Source organism: Fonsecaea multimorphosa, assembly GCF_000836435.1.
Source record: "Fonsecaea multimorphosa CBS 102226 unplaced genomic scaffold supercont1.18, whole genome shotgun sequence".
Classification (NCBI taxonomy): Eukaryota; Fungi; Ascomycota; class Eurotiomycetes; order Chaetothyriales; family Herpotrichiellaceae; genus Fonsecaea; species Fonsecaea multimorphosa.
The window spans coordinates 22196-42268 of NW_015971652.1; the positions used below are offsets into that span (position 1 = coordinate 22196).

At 53.0% G+C, this 20073-nt stretch overlaps 8 protein-coding genes across 8 annotated transcripts; 5 read left to right on the plus strand and 3 right to left on the minus strand.

Annotated features, from left to right (window-relative positions):
• Positions 1–4096: 4096 nt before the first annotated feature.
• Z520_08156 (uncharacterized protein) lies at positions 4097–4829 on the minus strand (the record flags this gene model as incomplete). Its single annotated transcript, XM_016778653.1, has 2 exons — positions 4097–4539; positions 4595–4829. 2 exons carry the CDS (start codon positions 4827–4829, stop codon positions 4097–4099), a joined length of 678 nt encoding a protein of 225 aa, XP_016630024.1.
• Positions 4830–5241: 412 nt separating this feature from the next.
• On the plus strand, positions 5242–5906 carry Z520_08157 (uncharacterized protein; the record flags this gene model as incomplete). Its single annotated transcript, XM_016778654.1, has 2 exons — positions 5242–5488; positions 5512–5906. 2 exons carry the CDS (start codon positions 5242–5244, stop codon positions 5904–5906), a joined length of 642 nt encoding a protein of 213 aa, XP_016630025.1.
• A 675-nt stretch (positions 5907–6581) lies between these two features.
• On the plus strand, positions 6582–8033 carry Z520_08158 (uncharacterized protein; the record flags this gene model as incomplete). Its single annotated transcript, XM_016778655.1, has 1 exon — positions 6582–8033. The coding sequence occupies one exon, from the start codon at positions 6582–6584 to the stop codon at positions 8031–8033; it is 1452 nt and encodes a 483-aa protein (XP_016630026.1).
• Positions 8034–8296: 263 nt separating this feature from the next.
• Z520_08159 (uncharacterized protein) lies at positions 8297–9623 on the minus strand (the record flags this gene model as incomplete). Its single annotated transcript, XM_016778656.1, has 2 exons — positions 8297–8753; positions 8815–9623. The coding sequence occupies 2 exons, from the start codon at positions 9621–9623 to the stop codon at positions 8297–8299; spliced, it is 1266 nt and encodes a 421-aa protein (XP_016630027.1).
• Positions 9624–11268: 1645 nt separating this feature from the next.
• Positions 11269–12428, plus strand: Z520_08160 (uncharacterized protein; the record flags this gene model as incomplete). Its single annotated transcript, XM_016778657.1, has 3 exons — positions 11269–11974; positions 12041–12163; positions 12226–12428. The coding sequence occupies 3 exons, from the start codon at positions 11269–11271 to the stop codon at positions 12426–12428; spliced, it is 1032 nt and encodes a 343-aa protein (XP_016630028.1).
• A 1031-nt stretch (positions 12429–13459) lies between these two features.
• Z520_08161 (uncharacterized protein) lies at positions 13460–13792 on the minus strand (the record flags this gene model as incomplete). The annotated part of the gene is made up of 2 exons (XM_016778658.1): positions 13460–13626; positions 13681–13792. The coding sequence occupies 2 exons, from the start codon at positions 13790–13792 to the stop codon at positions 13460–13462; spliced, it is 279 nt and encodes a 92-aa protein (XP_016630029.1).
• A 1597-nt stretch (positions 13793–15389) lies between these two features.
• Z520_08162 (uncharacterized protein) lies at positions 15390–16742 on the plus strand (the record flags this gene model as incomplete). The annotated part of the gene is made up of 1 exon (XM_016778659.1): positions 15390–16742. The coding sequence occupies one exon, from the start codon at positions 15390–15392 to the stop codon at positions 16740–16742; it is 1353 nt and encodes a 450-aa protein (XP_016630030.1).
• Positions 16743–18534: 1792 nt separating this feature from the next.
• Z520_08163 (uncharacterized protein) lies at positions 18535–19382 on the plus strand (the record flags this gene model as incomplete). Its single annotated transcript, XM_016778660.1, has 2 exons — positions 18535–19267; positions 19318–19382. 2 exons carry the CDS (start codon positions 18535–18537, stop codon positions 19380–19382), a joined length of 798 nt encoding a protein of 265 aa, XP_016630031.1.
• Between the last annotated feature and the right edge of the window lie 691 nt (positions 19383–20073).

Below are 20073 nucleotides of genomic sequence, written 5' to 3' on the forward strand. Positions count from 1 at the left end.
TGACTCGAGGGCGGAGGTATTGAGATTCATGGCCGAAACCATGCCCCGTTGAAACCGAGGATGTTGATTCCATGGGGATGAAGAGCTTTTGCTCATGCAGCGTGCTTCTTGGGAAGTGCTGGTAGAGGTCTGTTGGGAGGAGGACCCGGGCAGGGAGGATATTTAGATCCGGCAGGCATTGTGATGGCTGAGAAGGCTGAGTGTCGACGATATAGTCGACGAAGGCTTTGTTCCAAGGTATGAAGTATTGATGAGAAGCTCTCTTGAGTGGTTGCCAACTCGCTGATCAAGTCTCCGAGGCTCAGAAGCAGAAACAGATGATGGTGACTGTGTCTGGAAAGATACTTTCTGGATGAGGGAGGATACGAGTCAGGTATTTATTTTCTGATCCCAGGCAGCCTCACCCCCGGCAGCACCGAAAAATTGTTCCAGAAATGGTGACGCTGACCAGAGTCATCCATGCAACTTTTTGGCGACTCCTTGGCTGTGTGACGGCTGCCTCTAGGGTGGAGCCCGCTTGAGGCTTGCCGGTGTGGGAGCATGTTCTCGTTTGCAAGATTTTGACACGCAAGATTTCGAGACTCCTCAGGAGACGCCTCCCCCCTTGATGCCCCTGGCTTCCACTCTCCAGAAGCGGCCTAGGGGCGTATAGACTCCTCCAGTTTTCTTGACTAGGCCCAGGCGCTAAGGCCCTCAGGCGCGCACACTGACAAAGACGAGGACCCAGCTGACCGGAACAGCCTGGGGTTCCTCGGCCGCGCCTCGCATGGAGAGGGAGATTGTTGTCGCAGTCTCCGCTTGTGTTTGCCCGGAAATCACCAAGCAGATTGTGTGACCCATTCTTTCTCCTTGCATACGCAGGGAACTCGGCATCAAGAACTTGCTCCCCAGCATTCCATGGTCCCTTTGTTTAATAATAATAATAATAATGATTTGCCAGTTCCACTTTTTGCCTTGCTTCAGAGAAAGCGGTGTACGACTCTGAGGTCAAACTTTCGGGAGAGAGACATTCGAACGACCCGTAACTATATCCCGAACGGGAAGGGATTGTTCTGCTCTGAGCACCTCGCACGGTGCCAGCAGCCGCTTGTCTTCAGCGGTGTGGGTGTCCTCCTGTGCCGAGTTGCCCTTTAGCCCGAGTACGAGTTGTGCGGATGCCAGAAGCTGGGACTGTTGGGACGTCGGTACCTGGCGAGCTGGTTCTTTCACTCCTAACTTCCGGTTTCACCTTACCGGGAACACCGTGCTCATTGGCGGTAGAGAGCAACGTGGCCTTCAACGTATGCCATGATGGTGTGTATGTCCACTCTGACAGTGCCACAAATGGTTGTTCCCGTACCTCCATCAAGAAATCCGGGAATCGCAGTCCCCAAAGCATACGAGCCGTCTGGTCAGCGGTGCACCCCGTGATCCGTATAAGCCTTGGAAGCCGTGTTCTTCCCTTGGCCTACGAGTCACTACTATGCCGCTTGGTGCCTGTCAGATGGGATGCAATTGGTGCGTCCGGCCCTGCCTTCAGCCGGTGCAAGTGCTCTGAAGGATGCTGAATGCGGACCTGGTCGGATAGAGAGGCTAATTCCCATGGGCCTGATTTGTCGGCCAAGGCACGCTTCCTGCAAGAAACCCATCACTGCGGTCTCCGGCAACTTCCATTTTCAAGCTCAGCTTGCAGCCGTTCGCCCTATGTAAAGCGATCGAAGATGGTCTTTTTGAGGTTCGCTCGGTTAGGACTTGTCACGCGGAGGACATGTTTCAAATCGTGGCCAAGCGCGCGCTTGGATTGGATGTAACCAGCTCACCGGTCACCAAGGGTGACAGGTTCTATCCATAGTTGGTGGATTGGGTACCCTGCATGTATCCCTAGGTAGGTAGTTCAGGCAGTGAGCAGTGAGCACCGAACACGATTACTCGCAAGCGAGAATCCATACTGCGTGCTTCAGGTACAGCGTCGATTACGGTATGCAGTCATAGGACTCCTCCTAATACCCCTCTTCTTCAACGGTCTGTTTCAAAGAAGCTTTGGGTGATGTGATGATGTTCGGATCATCAGCGAGCTTCAAGCTCTAATTGTCAGGCCTGCGTCTCGCTGAATGATTTTCTGATGGTTGGTGATGGTGGTGGCGGCGGCGGTGGTGGTGGTCAGCGGGTTCCTGAAGATCCTTCTTTTTACCCCTGGATCAGCAGGCACTGCAGGCAGCGAGGCAGTTATTTTGCCACCCCCCAAGTTTTGACAAACAACGCAGCTGAAGGCGGGAAAAGTTTGGATCGAGTAGTGTGTTTCATGTTGGCTCCTGAGTGAGGCAATCTGGCGATGGCCACAAAAGGCTTTCATTTTTCGCAGCACTAACTATGCGTGAGAAGTTTGTGTGTGACTGTGTCGTCATGACTTACGATGACCATCTGCGCCATCTGGGTGCCATCAGAGCAGTGAGTACCTCGCACAGAGTACTTCGTAGTGCCTCAAAAAATGTGTCGGTCACCGTAGCACAATCCCGCCAGCTCGGCACTCAGTAGTATTCTCGGCGCGGGGAGGCGTTCCTCTCTCGTCTCTTCGCTACGGAGCGAGCACCTATCTTGGGTCACAGTCCCTGTACTTCGTATTCTGATGCATGCCATGCCCGTGGACGCCCTCTGGAAATATCCGTGGCGTGACGCCGGCGCATACACTCAACTGAGCGCATGGGGAAGCTGTTTCCTCGTGGTGGCCACTCGCTAAAGGCCAGCTACTCGTATTTGGACTGGGTAGTAGGTACCCAAGGTACCCAAGAAGTTGAAGCTGGAAGCTAGAGAGATTTGGTGGCTGGCTGTATTATTTGCTCGCTTCTCGAATCTGGCATTGGATTCCATGCAGTTGCTGTTTCGTGGCTAGCCTCTAGAACCATTTTCAGATCAGACGAGCATCAACCCCCGAAGCCCCGCGGCAATTTCCCTGACCATTGTCACTGTTGCCTTTGCGGCCGACGCCCGCTCGACGCCATTATTCAGCTGGACTGTTGCGACTTCAACACTTGACTGCAGCAGTCTCAAAAGAGCTACCGGGTCATCCCGCTTATGAACAGAGAAATCTGACACCCCACCGTGGGCTTCGTCAACCATGCGCGTGGTACCACTAGTTGTCGTACTCTGTGCTGTAGTTAATCATCGCCGCGGCCTGGATCGTTTGTATCTAAAACAAGTATACCTTGTTCTGGCCGGGCTATCCAAAGAAGTCTCTGCGGAGATGAGCATGTTAGGGTCTTGTCTAGGCACTGTAGGAAGCATATAGCATGTGCTGATAAATTCTTCTTGCGACGACTGCACCATGAGGCTGGCGGCTTATCAATTGGTGACGGGGAGCCGTCGCATCCGTTCCATCCTGCACTTAATCCTGCATTGTGTTCACTTCGTCCTCGGGTCTCATGTGCGCCACCTCCTCGTGTATATGCGACCTGGAATGAGAAGGAACGGGTCTGGCCGCGGACCTTGATACAAAGGTAACGCCCCCAACCATGCATCATGCAGGGTTCAGCTTTTCGAGGAGAAAAAGGGGCAGCCACAACCACGTGGAAATTGCGTGAACGAGCGCCACGACATGCAGTCAAGTGGGACCTGAACCACAAAAAGCCACCAAATGGGCCCAAACTGTTCGTATCACTGATTTATCACACTTGGCGCTGGGTTGATGCGACACCGCAGGCGGACCGAGTGCTTCTGGAACAATGCGCTCAGGAGTTCAATTTCCCGTGGTGTAGCCTGACCCAAGTTGCACACAACGGCTGTTCGTAAAGTGTGCGTCGGCCTGCGAGGTCCTGCAAGCCAAAACGATGCGGCACCATCCCATCTGCATCAAATATTGGTTCACAGCCAGCCAACCCCGGTAACGCCGGCTGCTATTTTATCGTACCTGTGCTTTGAAAAATGCAGGATGCGAGATAAGGGGCGCCATGTCTATCTCATTCTGCTGGTCTTGAAGAGTGGTATCCTTCTCGGTAGCATCCTTCAACCCATTTTGACCACGTGGGTGCCACAAGTTGGCGCCATGGCCCATGGGGACTCTGCAAGGACTTCCATTGTGGGCGCGGTGAATCAAATTCCGCGGCTCGCCGAGAGGCGAATATCACGAATCATCGTCCTTTTGCTCCTGGGTTGATTGGATCCAGTCTTGCATGAGTGCCTGCGAACTGCCTTGGATCCCGGGAGCCTTCTTGCTAAGACCACCTTTACGCTCAACAAAAAGGCATAGCACCCAGCCCCAGATGCTGAATCCATCGTATGTGGTGTTAAAACCTAGCTTCTTCTTATCGTCATCTTCCCCTCCAGCGTCAAGGTGACTTGGATCACCGTGACTCTCTTCCCCCTCTTCGGCAGCCGGTATATCGTTTAGATTGACATTCTCGTCATCACTCTCATCCTGAACCATTACAGTGTCATGTTCGGCTCCAGTCAGCCTGTTGCCGTTGTTGCTCTTCATTGGGTCCTTTTGCTTGAATGTCTTGTTCTTGACCAGAAGGCAGTGACGGGTCCTGGTCTCGGTGAGGAAGATGGAAACCTCGAAGTCATCTGGATGCGCCCGGTCAGAGTGAAGGTCTTGAAAACTTGGAAACAGTGCAATCACCTTGTTGAACCACATCTTTGACACTCTTCTTCTTTTTGCCTTTACCTCGCGCCCGCTCGTTCTCTTCCCGTAGCTTCGGCAAGACGTAGGGTTTGACAGCCTCAAAAACTCGCGGGAGGGCGGGGTCTCTCTCGTTCAAGAGCCACCTTGGTTCATCGGCTGGATTCTCAAGGAAGATGCGGCACTCAAGAACGGAATGTTTGCTGATCCGCAGGTAGCGACGGATGGGAGCCATGGCTGCAGCTGCGGAGCAGGGCCGTCCCTTGTGAGAGCATATTCAGCCTGTCGAAACTAACAGGAGTCTACTTCGAACACTCTTCAGTTGGTAGGTAATTGCGAGTTGCCTGGACAAGCCACGAAGCGCGTCACAGAAAGCCAATCCAAGGGAAAACTGCGGTAACCTGCTTCCGGCCTAGCGTGATGCCGACCTAGTCCGGGGTACAAAGTGTATTAATGGCTCTTGCCAGTGTACCTTCTCATCCCGTCCTACTTGTTTTGTGGTCATGTAAATGAGACAAATGCCAGGCTATTAGGCTTCATTCGTACTCACAATCCGCTACCTCTCGTAAAGCACGGAAGATTGTCCAGTACACAAAGCCAAGGTCTTACCTCTCCAACAGCTCTCTCATACGACCCTGACCGCAACAATGTCGCAGCAAGCCCCGGTCATCCTCGTTTTCTCCCTTGGCGAAGGATTGCAACAGGCTATCTTTCAGGACCTCTATGGTCGTTTGATGCAGAAAATAGAACAGAAGGCAACGGTCAAAGAAGCTTGGAATACTCAAGAGGCTCTCGACTTGATCAACGGGGATAGCAAAGCCGAAGCAATATTTGTGACGGAAACTCCAGCATTGTCACCCCCCGAAACCGCATCGTGTCGGATAAGCTCGTCGAGTTCGCTCGTAACGGCGGTACAGTCGTCCTAGGCTGCGCGTTTAGCTCCACCATACGCCCGAGTGATCTGCGCGGCTACTTCAACAAGAAGTGGAATCTCCCCTGGAAGCAGGGCTCCTATCATCGCACCACTGTCACTCTAAATCAAACCGCAGAAAAAGTGCCAACTGGTAGGGTACCATCCTCGTACAGCCAAAAAGCCGTCTTCCTCGCAGATGTCGACAAAACCGCAGCGTGGTATCTGCCGACCAATGACTCGGTGACAGAATCTCATGTATTTCCCGCTGCGCCTGTGCCAACGTCAGAGACTCCTGTTGCATGTGCCAAGATGGGAAATGGCTGGCTCGGATATATCGGCGACGTGAATGCAGAGGAAGGTACCGATGATGTGGTGTTGGCAATGCTGGGAGTTCCATGATAACCATACCTACCTAGGTACCTATGTAGGTTTTCACCTGGGCAGCAACTTGTAGTAAGGTTCAGGGTTTCGACCAATCACGATTTTTTTTCACCTCTCCTCGAGGAGAGGTGAAAAAAAATCGTGATTGGTCGAATTTTAGAGTCGCCCCAAGCGGTACGTTGGTTTCTGTCCTAGTGGTCCTTTGTGAGTATTCATGTTAGCAAGTCGCGCCCCGGTGCTTACTGCTCCCTCGCTTACTAGACACACTCTCTGCGGATAGGCTTGAAAACAGGAGATATTGTAAGAAACTTCCTGACGGTATCTGGATCCTCAATAGCGTGCTGGGTCGGATGCAGCTATGGAAGACCACTCTGGTGGAATAACTCTAGAGGATGTGAGAAGAACCGAGACACTGACGGTCTTTGAAAGAGTCCAGGATGGTCATGACAACTTTGTCGATCGACGTCGTTGGAAATGGTGGATTGAGCAGAGGTGGCTGCGCTTGCGCGCCTCGAAGGGCGAACGCTCCTCAGCGGTCGTCGCACATGAGGGACTCAACGCTCCCCAATATTGCTTCAAGAACTTCAAGATCATGTCGGCGCAACTCAGAATGTCTGTCTGCTCTTGTTCGCTCTTTCATGCCAACAAACCTGTGAAGCTTTCTTTACCGGCCATCGTTGTTTGTCGCCCATCATGGCACCTTCCTCTGCACGCACCCCCAACTTCTCACGACCGCTGCCCTCCCCTTACTCAACAGGTACACCGTTCAGAGGTTCAGGCCGAGGACAAGTTGATGTGATGAAAGAGCTTCCACAGCCTGAGACAATGACAAACACCCCTGGCAAGGAGAGTCAGAGTCAGGCAACAAAGGAACTGACTCCAAGCAAGAAGACCCCGTTTGGTACAGCGGCGACCACGACCAGAAGCCCACATTCACTTTTGGACAAACAACTGGCAGAATCGCCAGGAAAGAAAGGGAAGCGCGCTAATGACAACGCGACGACCTCTCCTGGAAGGGTCCGGCAGTATGGTCATGGTCGCAAGCTCTCCAAATTTTCGTTCCAAACTGAGGCTGATTCCAATCTGGCCACACTTCTGTATGTCAATCTCCTATCTCCTTCCACATCATCTACCCAAGTAGCCATGGACTCACCGGCGTCAAGTGTCGACGTAGGCGGGTTCAACAAGCCCATCGTCAATTTCCGTCCCCAACTCTGGCGCCATCTGGACAAAGATCGTCCTATCCTCAATCTCGACCTGTTTTGGCCGATCAAGTTGGATGAGATCGACGACGACGATGATGAAGACGAAGAAAACAGCGACGGCGACGACAAGGGAGTGTTCCCATTCAAGGACCTCAAGCCTCTCCAGACCTTCCACAACCTCCACTACCTCCAGCTGAACGGCATGATGCGATCCTACCAACCCATCATCTGGGCCACCTGCTGGGTGAACAAGAACCTCACAAAGCTCCACTTGGAAATGGCGCTCGAACCGGAAATGAACGAAGACTGCAAGCTCAAGTACCTCAAGATCGATGAGAAATGGTCCTACAATCCCACATCATCCGACCGACAAGTCGAAGTCGATGCCGAATATCTCGGTTCTCACGGCAAGGGCATCTTGCACCAAGAGTTTGGCGATGGCGAGTACCTCGACCAGCAGGCCATGAAGCAAGCCCAGATTGACATTGTCGAAACCCTTCCCGTCGAAAACATGCGTTACCTCCCCATCAGCCATCTCACCCTGATGAACTTCGCCATCGACGCCGGCCCGTTCTTCCGCTGGTTCGACCCACACAAACTCGTCGAGCTCACCTTCCTCGGACAATGCATCGACACTGGCTTCTACTTGCCCGACGACATGCGGTCTGTCGTCAAAGTCAACAGTCCAAAGCCAAAACCACGCCCCCAACCCATGATCGCCAGAGTCGTCAAGCCAGGGGAGGTCAAGCTGGTGACCTTGAAGGGTGGGAAGGTGGTTCCAGAGGAACCGAGCACCAGTAACAACAATGCGGCCGGAAAGGGCGTCAAGACCAAGCTGAGCCAGATGATGCGCTTGGGCAAGAAAGACTCCAAGGACGCAAAGGAGTCGGGCAAGGAGACTGCGCAGCTAGAGCGCAATATGGCCAACATGGGCCTTTGAACGGGTGGAAGGGTGGAAGGGTGGAGTTGAAAACCCTAGAACGAGAGAAACATGAGCAAATTGAACATCATGAGCTGTACAAACAATGAACACTGGGGCCGGCGAGAGCCGAAAGCTCAAAAAATGAAAATGCAGTTAATAACTTCCGCTTTCCACTCATCTTGTCCAATCCTCATTATCTTACAACGAACTGCTGGGACTCTGATTCCTTTCAGTTCCAGATATCACCGCCTGCCTGCGCTTTCGACGACCCTCCCGTCCCATCAATATTTCTGATAACCTCTCGAATATCCACTGTTCGCATACCCGTAGCCAGGGTTCGGGCTCCTCGCGCCGCCACCCATCATGGGCGACGCCTGACCATATCCCGGGAATGAAGCTCCCGCGTGGCCCATCATGGGACTCACGGGGCTGACATGTTGGACGCTGACTCCCATCATCTTCTGCTCGGAGCGCATTCTCGACATATCCGCGCGGTACGCCATGACCTCGGCGGTGATCTTTTCGTACTTGGCGTCCTCGACGAGTTTCTCGTGTTTACCCGCGCGGCGCTGGCGGATGCAGCAGAAGGCGAAGATGAGGATGCAGAGGGCCACAACCCCGCAAACGACGCCGATGATGATGTACTTGGTCCTCTGGGGCAGGCCGTTCCATTTCTGTTCCACGGATTGTGAGCTGGACTCGCTGTTTTCGCCGTCGAGTTGGATGGGTTTGGTGTTGCTGGTAGAAATGGTTAGTTCTGGCTTCCAAGTATGAGCGTAGGGGCAGGGGAGGTGTATACTTGAGAATCTTGATACTCTGCCAGCTCCCGGAGGTATCGCCATAGACGTATTGAGTACCTCTGCTAGCATCTGATACTCTGACAGACTTGACTGCCATGGTGAAGGGAACATCATCATAGTTGGTCTCTCCACCAGCCCATTGAATGGTCCCCTCCGGCTCCTTGGGATCACCACCGGCCCAAATGCCGAGTCTGAGGTCGCAAGGGGTCTGGGGGAATTTGAGACCGTTGTCGGCCTCGTCATATGTCAGAGTGCGAATGATGGTTCCGTCGATGATCCAGTCAAGCTTTTCGTGTGACCAGTCCAATGTGTAGTTGTGCCACTCATTTTGAGGATCATTGACGGGATACCAGATGGCGTTGCCGTAGTCGGTCTGGTTGCCCTTGCTGAAGAAATTGGTCTCGACGTATGAATTGTTTCCCCCAATAAATTCCCAGTCCACCTCATCCAGATCCATCGATTGCAAAACCATCGAGGACACTATGCCTTGGCCCTTGGCGGCTTTCATGATAACCTCGACCTGACCAAAGAAAAGATAAAAGTTTGTCTGCACCGTGGGGGACTGGCCACGCTGGCTGATTGTGAACTCGGCGCCGTCATCTCCGTAGTTGATGGCGTCAGCGGTGACATTCCACACCTTGTCTGACATGGTATACTCGGTGAAATCGATGGAGTAATTCGCGACACCTAGCGCAGTATTGGGCGGGCAGTCTGTCCGGACCAAGGGATTGCATGATGTGAAGGTCTGGGCGAGAGCGGTGGTGAGGAGGGAGAGGAGGACGACAGAGGTGGTCTTGAGCGAATACATGGCTGTAAATGGATCTATTGCCCGTTAAGGACTCTCTAAAGGACAAAGAGTAGATCAGAGCAGAGACAGGTCTTGCTCAAGAGTGGATTGGTGACACCGAGTCTTGCCAGTGACGGGTGAAGTGATGCAGGGAATTCGTCGAAGCTCGGACTCCCCGTGGTTGTATGCAAAACACAATTGTTAATGGTAAATGAATGTGATGGCACGTCGCAGCACAGCGCGACGGCGAGTTGGCAAAAAGAGAGACTGAAGGGCAAAAAGAGCGGCAACGGGCGACACGACAAGAGTGTGGCTCGACGAGGAGGAGAAGGAGAGGTTGAATGAGAGGACGCGAGAGAGGGTCTATCAGAGACTCAGAGCATCTCTCGCTGCAAGACGACGGAGGATGGAGAGAGAAGATGAAACGCGTCGTCCAGCCAATCCAGGAAAAGGGGCGACGCCCAGTTCGCAATGCGCCAATGATGGAGCTCCCTGACTCTCGTCCCCCTGTGCATCGTCACCCAACCATCTTCCTCCTTTATCCTTCACCAAAGCTCCTCCACCTCCTCCCACCTGGCTCGCTGGTGCTCCATCTGCGGCATCTGGCGCCGTCCGTCTCATAATAAGGGTCCCCTTGACTCTTGAGCTTCATCTTTCCTACGACAGCCGCATGCTTTGTGGACGAAGATGCTCCTGTGCACCACACTCTGGTCACCGACCACGCCGGGACCAACATAGCCTGGAGTGAATCTCCCTATCCCACCCTCGATTCAACTCAAATGCATCAAGAAGGCACAAGTGTTATGCTGATCGGAGGGTGGATCGACAAGATGTAATTTGGCGACTACCCCAATCGCCTATCAGGATCCTTGCACATCCGTGCCAACCGTGGCTGTGCAATACCACCATGATCTGCTTCAGTCGGTCACTGCACTTCAGTCTACTAATCTGTGCTTGTCTTAACAGCATGCCAAACACCAGGGTACATGGTGCATTCTTTCCCAGTCACGACTTTCGGAGTTGGCGGCTCGATCAAAGGTACCGAAGTTGAAAATGTACATTCTTCCCAAGGTCCATTCGATTGGGTATTCTCCCCAGACCGGCAGGCGATGCAATCCGCTCTATGGTGTTTGCAGGGCTACATGATGGCACGCTGCAGTCTCAAGGGGCGCTGGAAGCCTTAGACGCTTCTATCCAGTCACTCAACTCGGACATACTCCATCTCGGTCATACACGAATAGGTATGCCCCAAAGATAAATCGATCTCATTATCTGGTATCATAACTCGACTCAATTCCCGAATGATGATATATTCAGCAAGTATGGAGTTTAACAAAAGTGAACCCATGTATGCCTGTCATGAAATACCTGCCAATGCAGCGAAGGCTGCTAGGTACTAGCGAGCCAGCACTCGGCAGTTACTCCATGTTGTCGTGAGGGATGATGTCAGGCCCGGCCATTCTGCGTGCCTTATTTTGTGGAGATGCCTGGGTACCTGAGTATACATCCTCTCGTGTTTGATATTTTACAAATTTATAACTCGATTCCATAGGTATACCAGGACTATCCTAGTATTGTTTAATCCCTTTCTCCAAGCGGGTATCTGACTTCCTCCCAAATCGTCGAAGACATTACGTAGGAATCACACACGACGAAAGGCTCGCCAATGGCACCCACGAACCACGCCGCATGGCTCCGCGAAGTCAATTCGCCGCTCCAAGTTGGTCCCTCTGAGATCGGCCACCCGGGCCCGGGCGAAGTGCTCGTCAAGAACCGCGCCGTCGCCATGAATCCTATTGACTGGATGATACAGTACGGCGCCTATCCAGCCGGCCCACTGCCCAAGATCCTCGGCAATGACGTCTCCGGCGACATCGTCGAGGTTGGCGAAGGTGTCACGCAATTCAAGAAGGGACAGAGGGTGCTCGCCCACGCTGTTGGTCTGGCTACCGGTGAGCCCCGGCATGGCGGGTTTCAGGAGTACACAGTGGTTCCGACCGTGGGGTGCTGCGTGATTCCAGATGGAATGCAATATGAAGAGGCCTGCGTTCTCCCGCTGGCCATCTCCACTGCGGCTATTGGCCTGTTCCATGAGGGGAGGTTAGGTCTAAGGACTCCCCAGGACGCGACGGAGACGGACTACCCTGAGGGGGAGGCGATCCTCATCTGGGGAGGCAGTTCTAGCGTCGGTACCGCCGCCATACAGCTGGCGGTGGCCGCCAAGTATAAAGTTATAACGACAGCTTCGCCACGGAATTTTGACCTGTGCAAGAAGCTGGGCGCGAGCGAGGTGTTTGACCACTCGAGTCCAGGCATCGTGGGAGACTTGACGGCGGCGATGCAGCAGTATACTTGTCGAGGCGCTTTCGATGGTAAGTTTTGATACTACAATCCTATCACTGGATTTCCTCAGACACTGATGGAAGTTTTCCCTGTAGCTGCTGCGAAGAGAGATACGCAATTGAACGTCGCGCAGGTCCTTGCCCAGCTCGGGGGAGGGAAGATGACGGTGGTGCTGCCGCCCATCGAGGAGCTCCCAGCGACTGTGCAAGCCAGCGGCAGTAAGTCCCCACACGACACAATGCCTTCATTTTGTTCCGTGTACTAAGATTGTATGCAACAGTCTACGCTGTAACTATCCTCCAACAGGACAAGGCTCTTGGAAAGGCAATATACGGAGAATTCCTGCCGCGGGCGCTCGAGCAGGGTACGATCAAGCCGGCACCGTCGTCGGATGTCGTCGGGCACGGTGTCGAGCATATTCAGGGCGCTGTCGAGAAGTTGCGGGCCGGGGTTTCGGGGTCGAAGGTGGTGGTGACACTCTGAAGCAGTTCGGTAGGGAGTTGGCAGAATGATGGAGGGTAATACTGAATTAGACAGTGTTGGGAAGCGCAATAATGTACTCTGTCCCGAGTACTCGTGGCGCTCGCCGGTGGGTGGTCGGCCAGGTTCGGCTCAATGACTAACCTGGAGATATTGCGGTAAGAGACATCTCGCTCTACAACTTTTGCACCACTGAGCATATTAGGCTATGACTAGTACTATGAACTCCTCTAATATCGGCGAATATGATGGTACTAGACTCATGAAATTATATCGAGGTTGAGTGACATGCAGGCGCGTAAACTTTCGAGTGGTAAAGAGCCTGCCAGGGAGTCAGTGACCAGCTCGCCAGTTAAATACCGTCTTGGCGCCGAGCTTTAAGCGAACATCGGGCATGGCGAGGCATCCAGCCCGATTGCCAGCACATCAGATGTGGGCGGAGGCTGTGTTCCAGCAGTAGGTAGCGTTTCAAGTGGTCGGCGCCAAACTGGCAGAAAGGCAGCCATTGCCTGGCACCCTATTACAAGGTACTACACGGCGTCCCCAAAAGCTGTGGCGAAGATCAAGATTCGCCTCTCTTACCCGCACCCACCTCACACCCCATAACTTCCACGGTTTGCAACCCCCGACCTCAAAACACAACATGACAATAGTGTCAACATCGCCTCGAAATCACTTCAAAACACATATTCCAACACTCATCGTGTATTACATGATCATGCTGCAACTTTATCATCATAATGATGGCAGAACAGCCAGCGCTCTGTGGAAATATCACTGCCACCGAGATTGCGTGGCGACCGTACAACGACCGCAATTGACCATCAACACCACGATTTTGAGGAGGATGGGCCAGTCCTGTGGTCGAGAGGGGCACGCGAAAAGCCCATGCGGGGTAATAAAGCCACCTTTAAAGAAATACAAGAATCCTAGGAAGTCAACACTCCGGATGCCCTCGTTCATTGTAACAACACAGGCACCGCCCAATCAAATTCAAGGCCACAATGAAAAGCCGGTGAGGTCGAGCAGAAAGGTCAGTACCTTGCGCCCGGCTCCTTGATTGCTGACAGGATACCGTCGACTTCGGCAATAAGATGGTTGAGGTGCCTTGGATCAGCCCGCTGGGGGTGCCATGGATCGCTCTGGGGTGGAGAGTTGGTAAAGCGAAGAAGAGCGCTGGCCACGCCAGCCGTGGCGAAATCTGAGAAGCTTCAGAATCATGATCCCAGGTAAGAAAGCTGTGCTGGGAACCGACCTGCACCGCCCACCCCAGCTGCACCAGCATCATCAACTCCCGTGCACGAGACAGCCATGCTCTTGTGGGTGCTCTTGTCATCTGCGAGACGTGTACTGGGTGCTGCCGCCATGATGGTGAGACCAGGAGTAAGAGGGAGTGTGAACGGCTGAAGAGGGCCAGCAAATGGATCGAATGAGGCGAGTTGAGAACGAGGCACTGGAGAGGGAAATCTGCGTGAAGAGAGAGAAAGAGAATTATGGAGGGAATCCCAGCAACTTATGCCTCTACGTCGGCACCTCCCAAGTAACCGGTACACTGGTGTGTCCAATGGCGCGAATACAGTGCGCCCTGCGCCTGGTAACGGCAGCATGAATGGGTTGGTCTGCGATGCGAAGCAATCAGGAGTCTAGTGGTGTGCCGTGCCTCCAGCACATCCCCCTTGCCCGCAAATCAGCAAATTGAGGCAGTAGACAGGGGTGCAATTCCGAGGCTCTGGAGGAGAAACTACAAGAAGCCATGGCTGCTGCGAGCAGGGTCTCTGAGGGGACTGGTGACAGTATGCGCATATATGAAATGGGTCATTTCTCACGAGGACTGGGGAAAGCAAATCCCGATCCCCCAGCTTTTACAGTATCGGTACGTGTCTCTTCGCCTGAATTCGACCAACAACAGCACTCTTCAGCCATCCGTCACTACCCAGTACCTGCTTAGAGACCAAGAAGCTCAAGTTCAGTGGCGAACTGCATCACTTGCTTTTGGACTCCCTGGGAGCCCCGGGGCTATTCTCTTGCTGGTTGGGATACACCCCTTGTAGCTCATTGGATACACCCCCGTAGCTGTCTAGTGCGGGAAGAAGCTAGAGAAGCACACTTGAGTCAGGCTGGCCTGACAGCCGGTACTGGCACGCTGACCATTACTAGTAAGGTCTTTGGGGTGAAAGTCTCGACCATGACTTCAAGTTCCTTGTACGGCTTGAGCTAAGGCACGACGACGTAAGAACATTGCTGAGGTATGGTGGCATTTGAATATACCCAAATTCGGAAAGACTGGTGAAGCACGGTGGTGAGACGCTCATCCACGATGCGGCGAGTCAGCCATGGGGAAAACTGGTGACTCAGCCTCAATCCAGACAATATCTCACAATATCTCCCATGTAATTTGTCTAGGTCCAGCATACTGTCCCTGACCAAGATGTGGCGAGGCGGGTTCGGCATACTGGCGCTGACATTGAGTTGGGTCAGAAAGCTGCAGCGTGCGCAAGTTACGTCGACGAAGAAGGGGCCCACGGTCGAGCATTCTCGGTTCTGAGCCCCATGGAATTGACAGATAACACATTCCCAAAAGACCTCAAAAGGTCTGTCAGTCACGGGTCGTTGAAATTTCGTTAAACTCATGGCTTCTGGAAGGCACGGATAAAGTCAAAATCGAGGAGTATCAATGCGCGGGGAACAGCGACAATCTGGGCGATCGGCTAAACAGCTGTGGGTTCTTTATCGACTCGGAGCACATTATTATTATGTCACTGTACCGTCTTTGGGGACAAAGTTCATCCAGTCTGATATCAGACTCTCACATTGTCCCTGCACCATCTGTCAGACCCTGTGCTACGGACACGCGCTTTCGCTTTCTGGAAGGCTGTATATAAGAAGCCCGCCTGCAAACCGATATAGCCTTTCCTCCATCTCTCAGATGTGGACTTTGTTGAGACAGGTCTCGTGCTTGACAAGATGGCACAACCAAAGCTGCCCGAAGGCGTCTTCTCCTTCCTCGACACTGACCTTTACAAGCTGACGATGCAATGTGCGATCCTGAAGTACTTCCCTTCGGTCGATGTTGAATATAAGTTCACCAATCGCACGCCGCAGATGCGATTGAACCAAGAGGCCGTCGCCTGGCTGAGAGAACAGATTGCCAAGTTGGGGAACATTACACTGGAACAGCAAGAGTTGCAATATCTCAGAAAACACTGTCCCTTCTTGTCCTCCGATTACTTGGACTATCTCCAGAAGTTTCGACTCCGACCCGCCGAGCAAGTGCATCTCGACTTCAAGCCGGTCGACGGAGCGTACGGAGACCTCCACATTACTGTCACTGGTCAATGGGTCGAGACAACCCTGTACGAAATCCCCCTCCTTGCCTTGACCAGCGAAGCATACTTCAGGTTCATTGACAGGGACTGGGATCACACCGGACAAGAGGAGCGGGCATACGGGAAGGGAGTGCAGTTGTTCGGCGCAGGCTGCGTCGTTTCGGAGTTCGGCTCTCGAAGAAGACGCGACTTCCACACCCAAGACCTCGTGATTAAAGGTCTAGTAAGAGCTTCACATGAAAAGGACCTGCCTGGGAAGCTGTCGGGCACGAGCAATGTGTACTTTGCGATGAAGTATAGCATACCTCCTATTGGGACAGTGGCCCACGAATGGTACATGGGGATCGCCGCCCTGACCAATGACTACGAACATGCTAATGAAAATGGCCTCCGGTATTGGCTTGACTGCTTCGGCAAGGGGGTTCTAGGCATTGCACTTACAGATACGTTCGGCACGCCCGACTTCTTCAAGGCGTTCAAGAAACGGACGCCGGCCCGGACGTCGGCCTCGCGGGACGAATCGACCGGTTATACTGACGAAAGCCATCCGACAACGGATCAGCCTTACTATGCTGAAGTGTTTGCAGGCGTCAGACAAGACTCTGGGGATCCCAAAGAATATATCAAAGCCGCTGATAAATTCTACAATTCTATAGGAGTTGGCGGTAAGAGTATTGTGTTCTCAGACTCACTCAATGTGGAAAAATGCATCGAGTACCGGGAACTGGCAGAAGCCCTCGGGTTCAAGCCTTCTTTCGGGGTTGGCACATTCTTCACCAACGACTTTAGACGCAAGTCGGACCCCGAAACCAAATCCAAACCATTGAACATCGTCATCAAATTGTCCAAGGCGGGTGGCAGACCAGCAATCAAGTTGTCCGACGATATTGGCAAGAACATGGGTGACGAGGAGACGGTCCTAGATGTCAAACGTCGTCTTGGTTACACGGATAAGGAATGGGTGGGAGGTGATGAATCAAAGAGGTGGTGATGGACTCGGCCCAACCAATGTCCATGGCGTTAATGTCGCAGCCTTGCGCCCCTGTGAGACCCTGTGGATCTGATGGAGCGAGGCTCTAGCACCAGTGTGGGGGTCGTGGCTGAGAGCTTGTCACTGACCGGCCATTATTGGGGCCGTCAAAATCTCTTTCGAGATGTGGTTTTCGCTCCAGGCAGCTGGAATCCAAAGGTCGGTGCCTATATCATGCCACACGGATCATCGTGGGGCGGGTTGAGATTTACTCCGGCGACTCAATGGTGGCTGCGGCAAAACTGCTATGCCTGAGTCCTCGACAATCATATTCACCACAATTCTATAGCAGTGTCCAACAAGGGCAAGAACTTCAGGCAACTGCTGAAACCATATATCTGATGTGACTATCCCCACCAAGCCGATCCATCTCTTTTTCGGAGCCTGAGGCGTTATTGGTAACACTGGTGAAGGAGGAAAGCGTTCCCCAGGCTAAAGTAAGATTGGGGGTGATTTGATTGGGTGTGAGATGCGATGCAGGCTTCTAGCGAGGCACTGGTTTGTCAGAGTGGTTACCAGGTCCTTGAGAATCCATCAAATTATCTCATCCCGGACGAGGTCGGAATAGGCATGGCAGAACGGGTCAAGCGCTGACCTGCGTTAGAGACGAACCAGTGATGATCATGCTGTCGCCGATGGACGTTTCTCTGTGAAGGCTTCTTGGATGGTTCGGGTAGCAGTGGGAGAGTCACAGCCGCAGTCAGGTTGGAAGATTCGTATATTTTATTCCCCACCACGCAACCTGCAGGTCAGAGGTCGGCAGCTTAAAGTCACTAGGCCGCGAAGCCCTGAGGCGCCGCTCTGGGCACGGGGCACTGCAGTGGACATAGGACGCCCAGACCCTTTTGGGGTTGAAGCCTGGACGCAGCTCCCTCCTACTAGGGGTAGCAGGGTCCGAGGGGCACTTTAGGCTCCCCTATGGAATTCTCGTCGGAATAATTGCACCCCCAGGGTCGCAAGGGTGCCTTTGGCTGCAGTGCAGCTCGCTCCCTCGCGCGCCGCTTCCTTCCCACGCTTCCCTTCCAACTCCGTTCCCGAGCTGATCAGATTCCTCGCAGCTGTGATCACTCAGCCCGCCATCTCTCTAAACACCTCCAAGTTCCTTTTCTTCTTTCAGATTTTCTATTCAGCCGCTGCTGATTCCACCTCCATCTTAGACTTTCATCCTCCTCCTTTTATTCCTTCCTTTCTCATTTTCTTCGGTCTTGTATCGCGTACCTGGGTTCGCTGCGCGTCGACCTCCTTTCTCTCCAGGTTTCCTGTTCCACGGTTCTCCGCGCTTACTGGGAGCCCCCGATTGACCCTTTATCGTCACCTATACGCCTTTAATACCCGTCTCATTTCTCTGGCATCATGAGCGTATGTAGTTGCCCGCCTGAGAGACATCGGGTCGCCTTATCCTGCTATCAACCCCTGAAGCGCAGTCAATGGAATTCAATGACCGTTGCGTTGCACTCCTTTTGAGAACTGCTGCTGACATCTACATCGGTCCAATTAGAACAACCAACAAGGCAACCAGGGCTACGGCACCTACAATCCCTACGGACAAGCTGGAAATCCATACGCTCAAGGAGGCTATGACAATGAAGCATATGGCAATCAGGGAAACTACAGCGAACGCCCGGAGCCTCAGCAACAAGGCAGCAGCTATTATGCTCAGGATGAACAGCGGCAAGGCGGTTATGGTACACGAAGCTCGACAATACCTCGTGTGTGACTGCTGGCTAACATACCCTCTGCAGAAATGCGAAACATGAACGGCGCCGACCCAAACCGAATCCTCAATGAATGCCGGGCCGTTGACCAAGCCATCGATGAAATCGAGGCAGACCTGCAGCGTCTCAAGGGCCTTCAATCACGATACCTAGCTGACACGAACACATCTGCTCAGTCGCCGTTGCGCATGGAGGTCGACCGCACCGGAGAGACCATCATGACAAAATACCGCGGTCTGGTCAGCCGCGTCAAGGGCATCAAGCAACAACCAGAATCCGGAAACCCGCGCAATGCCCCGCAAGTGGGCAAGGTCGATCGGAGGTTGAAGACAGCGATCAACCAATACCAACAGGTCGAGCGGGAATTCCGAAAAGCGTCTCAAGAACAGATGGCCAGACAATACCGAATCGTCCGCCCCGACGCGTCAGACGCAGAAGTGCGTGAAGCCGTGGAAGACCCCAATAACCAGCAAATCTTCTCTTCTGCATTGATCCAGAGCGACCGACGCGGTGAAGCACAAACTGTGGCGCGAAATGTTTCTCAACGTCACGAAGACATCCAGAAGATTGAACGACAGATGATCGAGCTTGCCCAGCTCTTCCAAGACCTCGAGGCTTTGGTGGTGCAGCAAGAGCCTGCAGTCACTCAGATCGAGGAGCAAGGCGAGCAAGTTGCAGAACACGTGGCCAAGGCAAATGTTGAGCTTGAGGGTGCGGTCGTCAAGGCCCGAGCTGCGCGCCGCAAGAAGTGGATATGCTTGGGCATTATTGGTGAGTCTTCGTTGGGCTCTGTCAACCTGAACATGCTAACCTTCGTCTAGTCCTCATCATCATCATTATTGTTGTGGTCGTGGCGGTGGCTGTTACTGTTACGAATAATCATTAGGGTGACGGCGATAACAGTCCTCCACCGTCTGAATCACAAACCAATGCTCAGTCACCTACAGGAATCGTGACAAACGTGAAACTGGCGATTCCATGGTGCACTTAATTCTCGCAAGTTTACATTTGATATGATGTGTCCAGAAAGAGTGGGCGGCATCTATCGTTGGTGAAACAGACCACAATGTGCCTCTTCTTTTTGTTTGTTTTTGGATCACCCGAGAGTCGACACGACTCGTATTCGTGAGGAAGATGGGAGCGCACTAGAGCGGGCAAAGGAAGGTGGTCGGAAGGGTTTTCAGCATCTCATATGTTCCTTTTTTTTGCAGAAAAAGCCGGCGCAAAAATGCTCATCTATCTGTTTTCGATTCCTTCTGCCAACGGAGGGATTTCGGGCTGGTTGGTTGGGTGACACTGTACAGGATCAAAACGCCCATTAGATACCTATACACACTACCCGCTAATAATTCCTTTTCGAGTTCTTTTCGACGGAGTTGCTGGATCTACTTTGTCTTGTGTGCAGTCGGGGCAGCGGTAGAATGAATCGTGTAGCTCGTTTTTCTCCTCCGATTTCTGACCATATCCTAACCCGCTTGCAGCAACAGCAACAGGAGCTGAGTGACACACTCGCGGACATACTCCGTGGCTTGTCCAAACGGATATGGACGAATGCGGTGTAATATGTATGAGGGCGC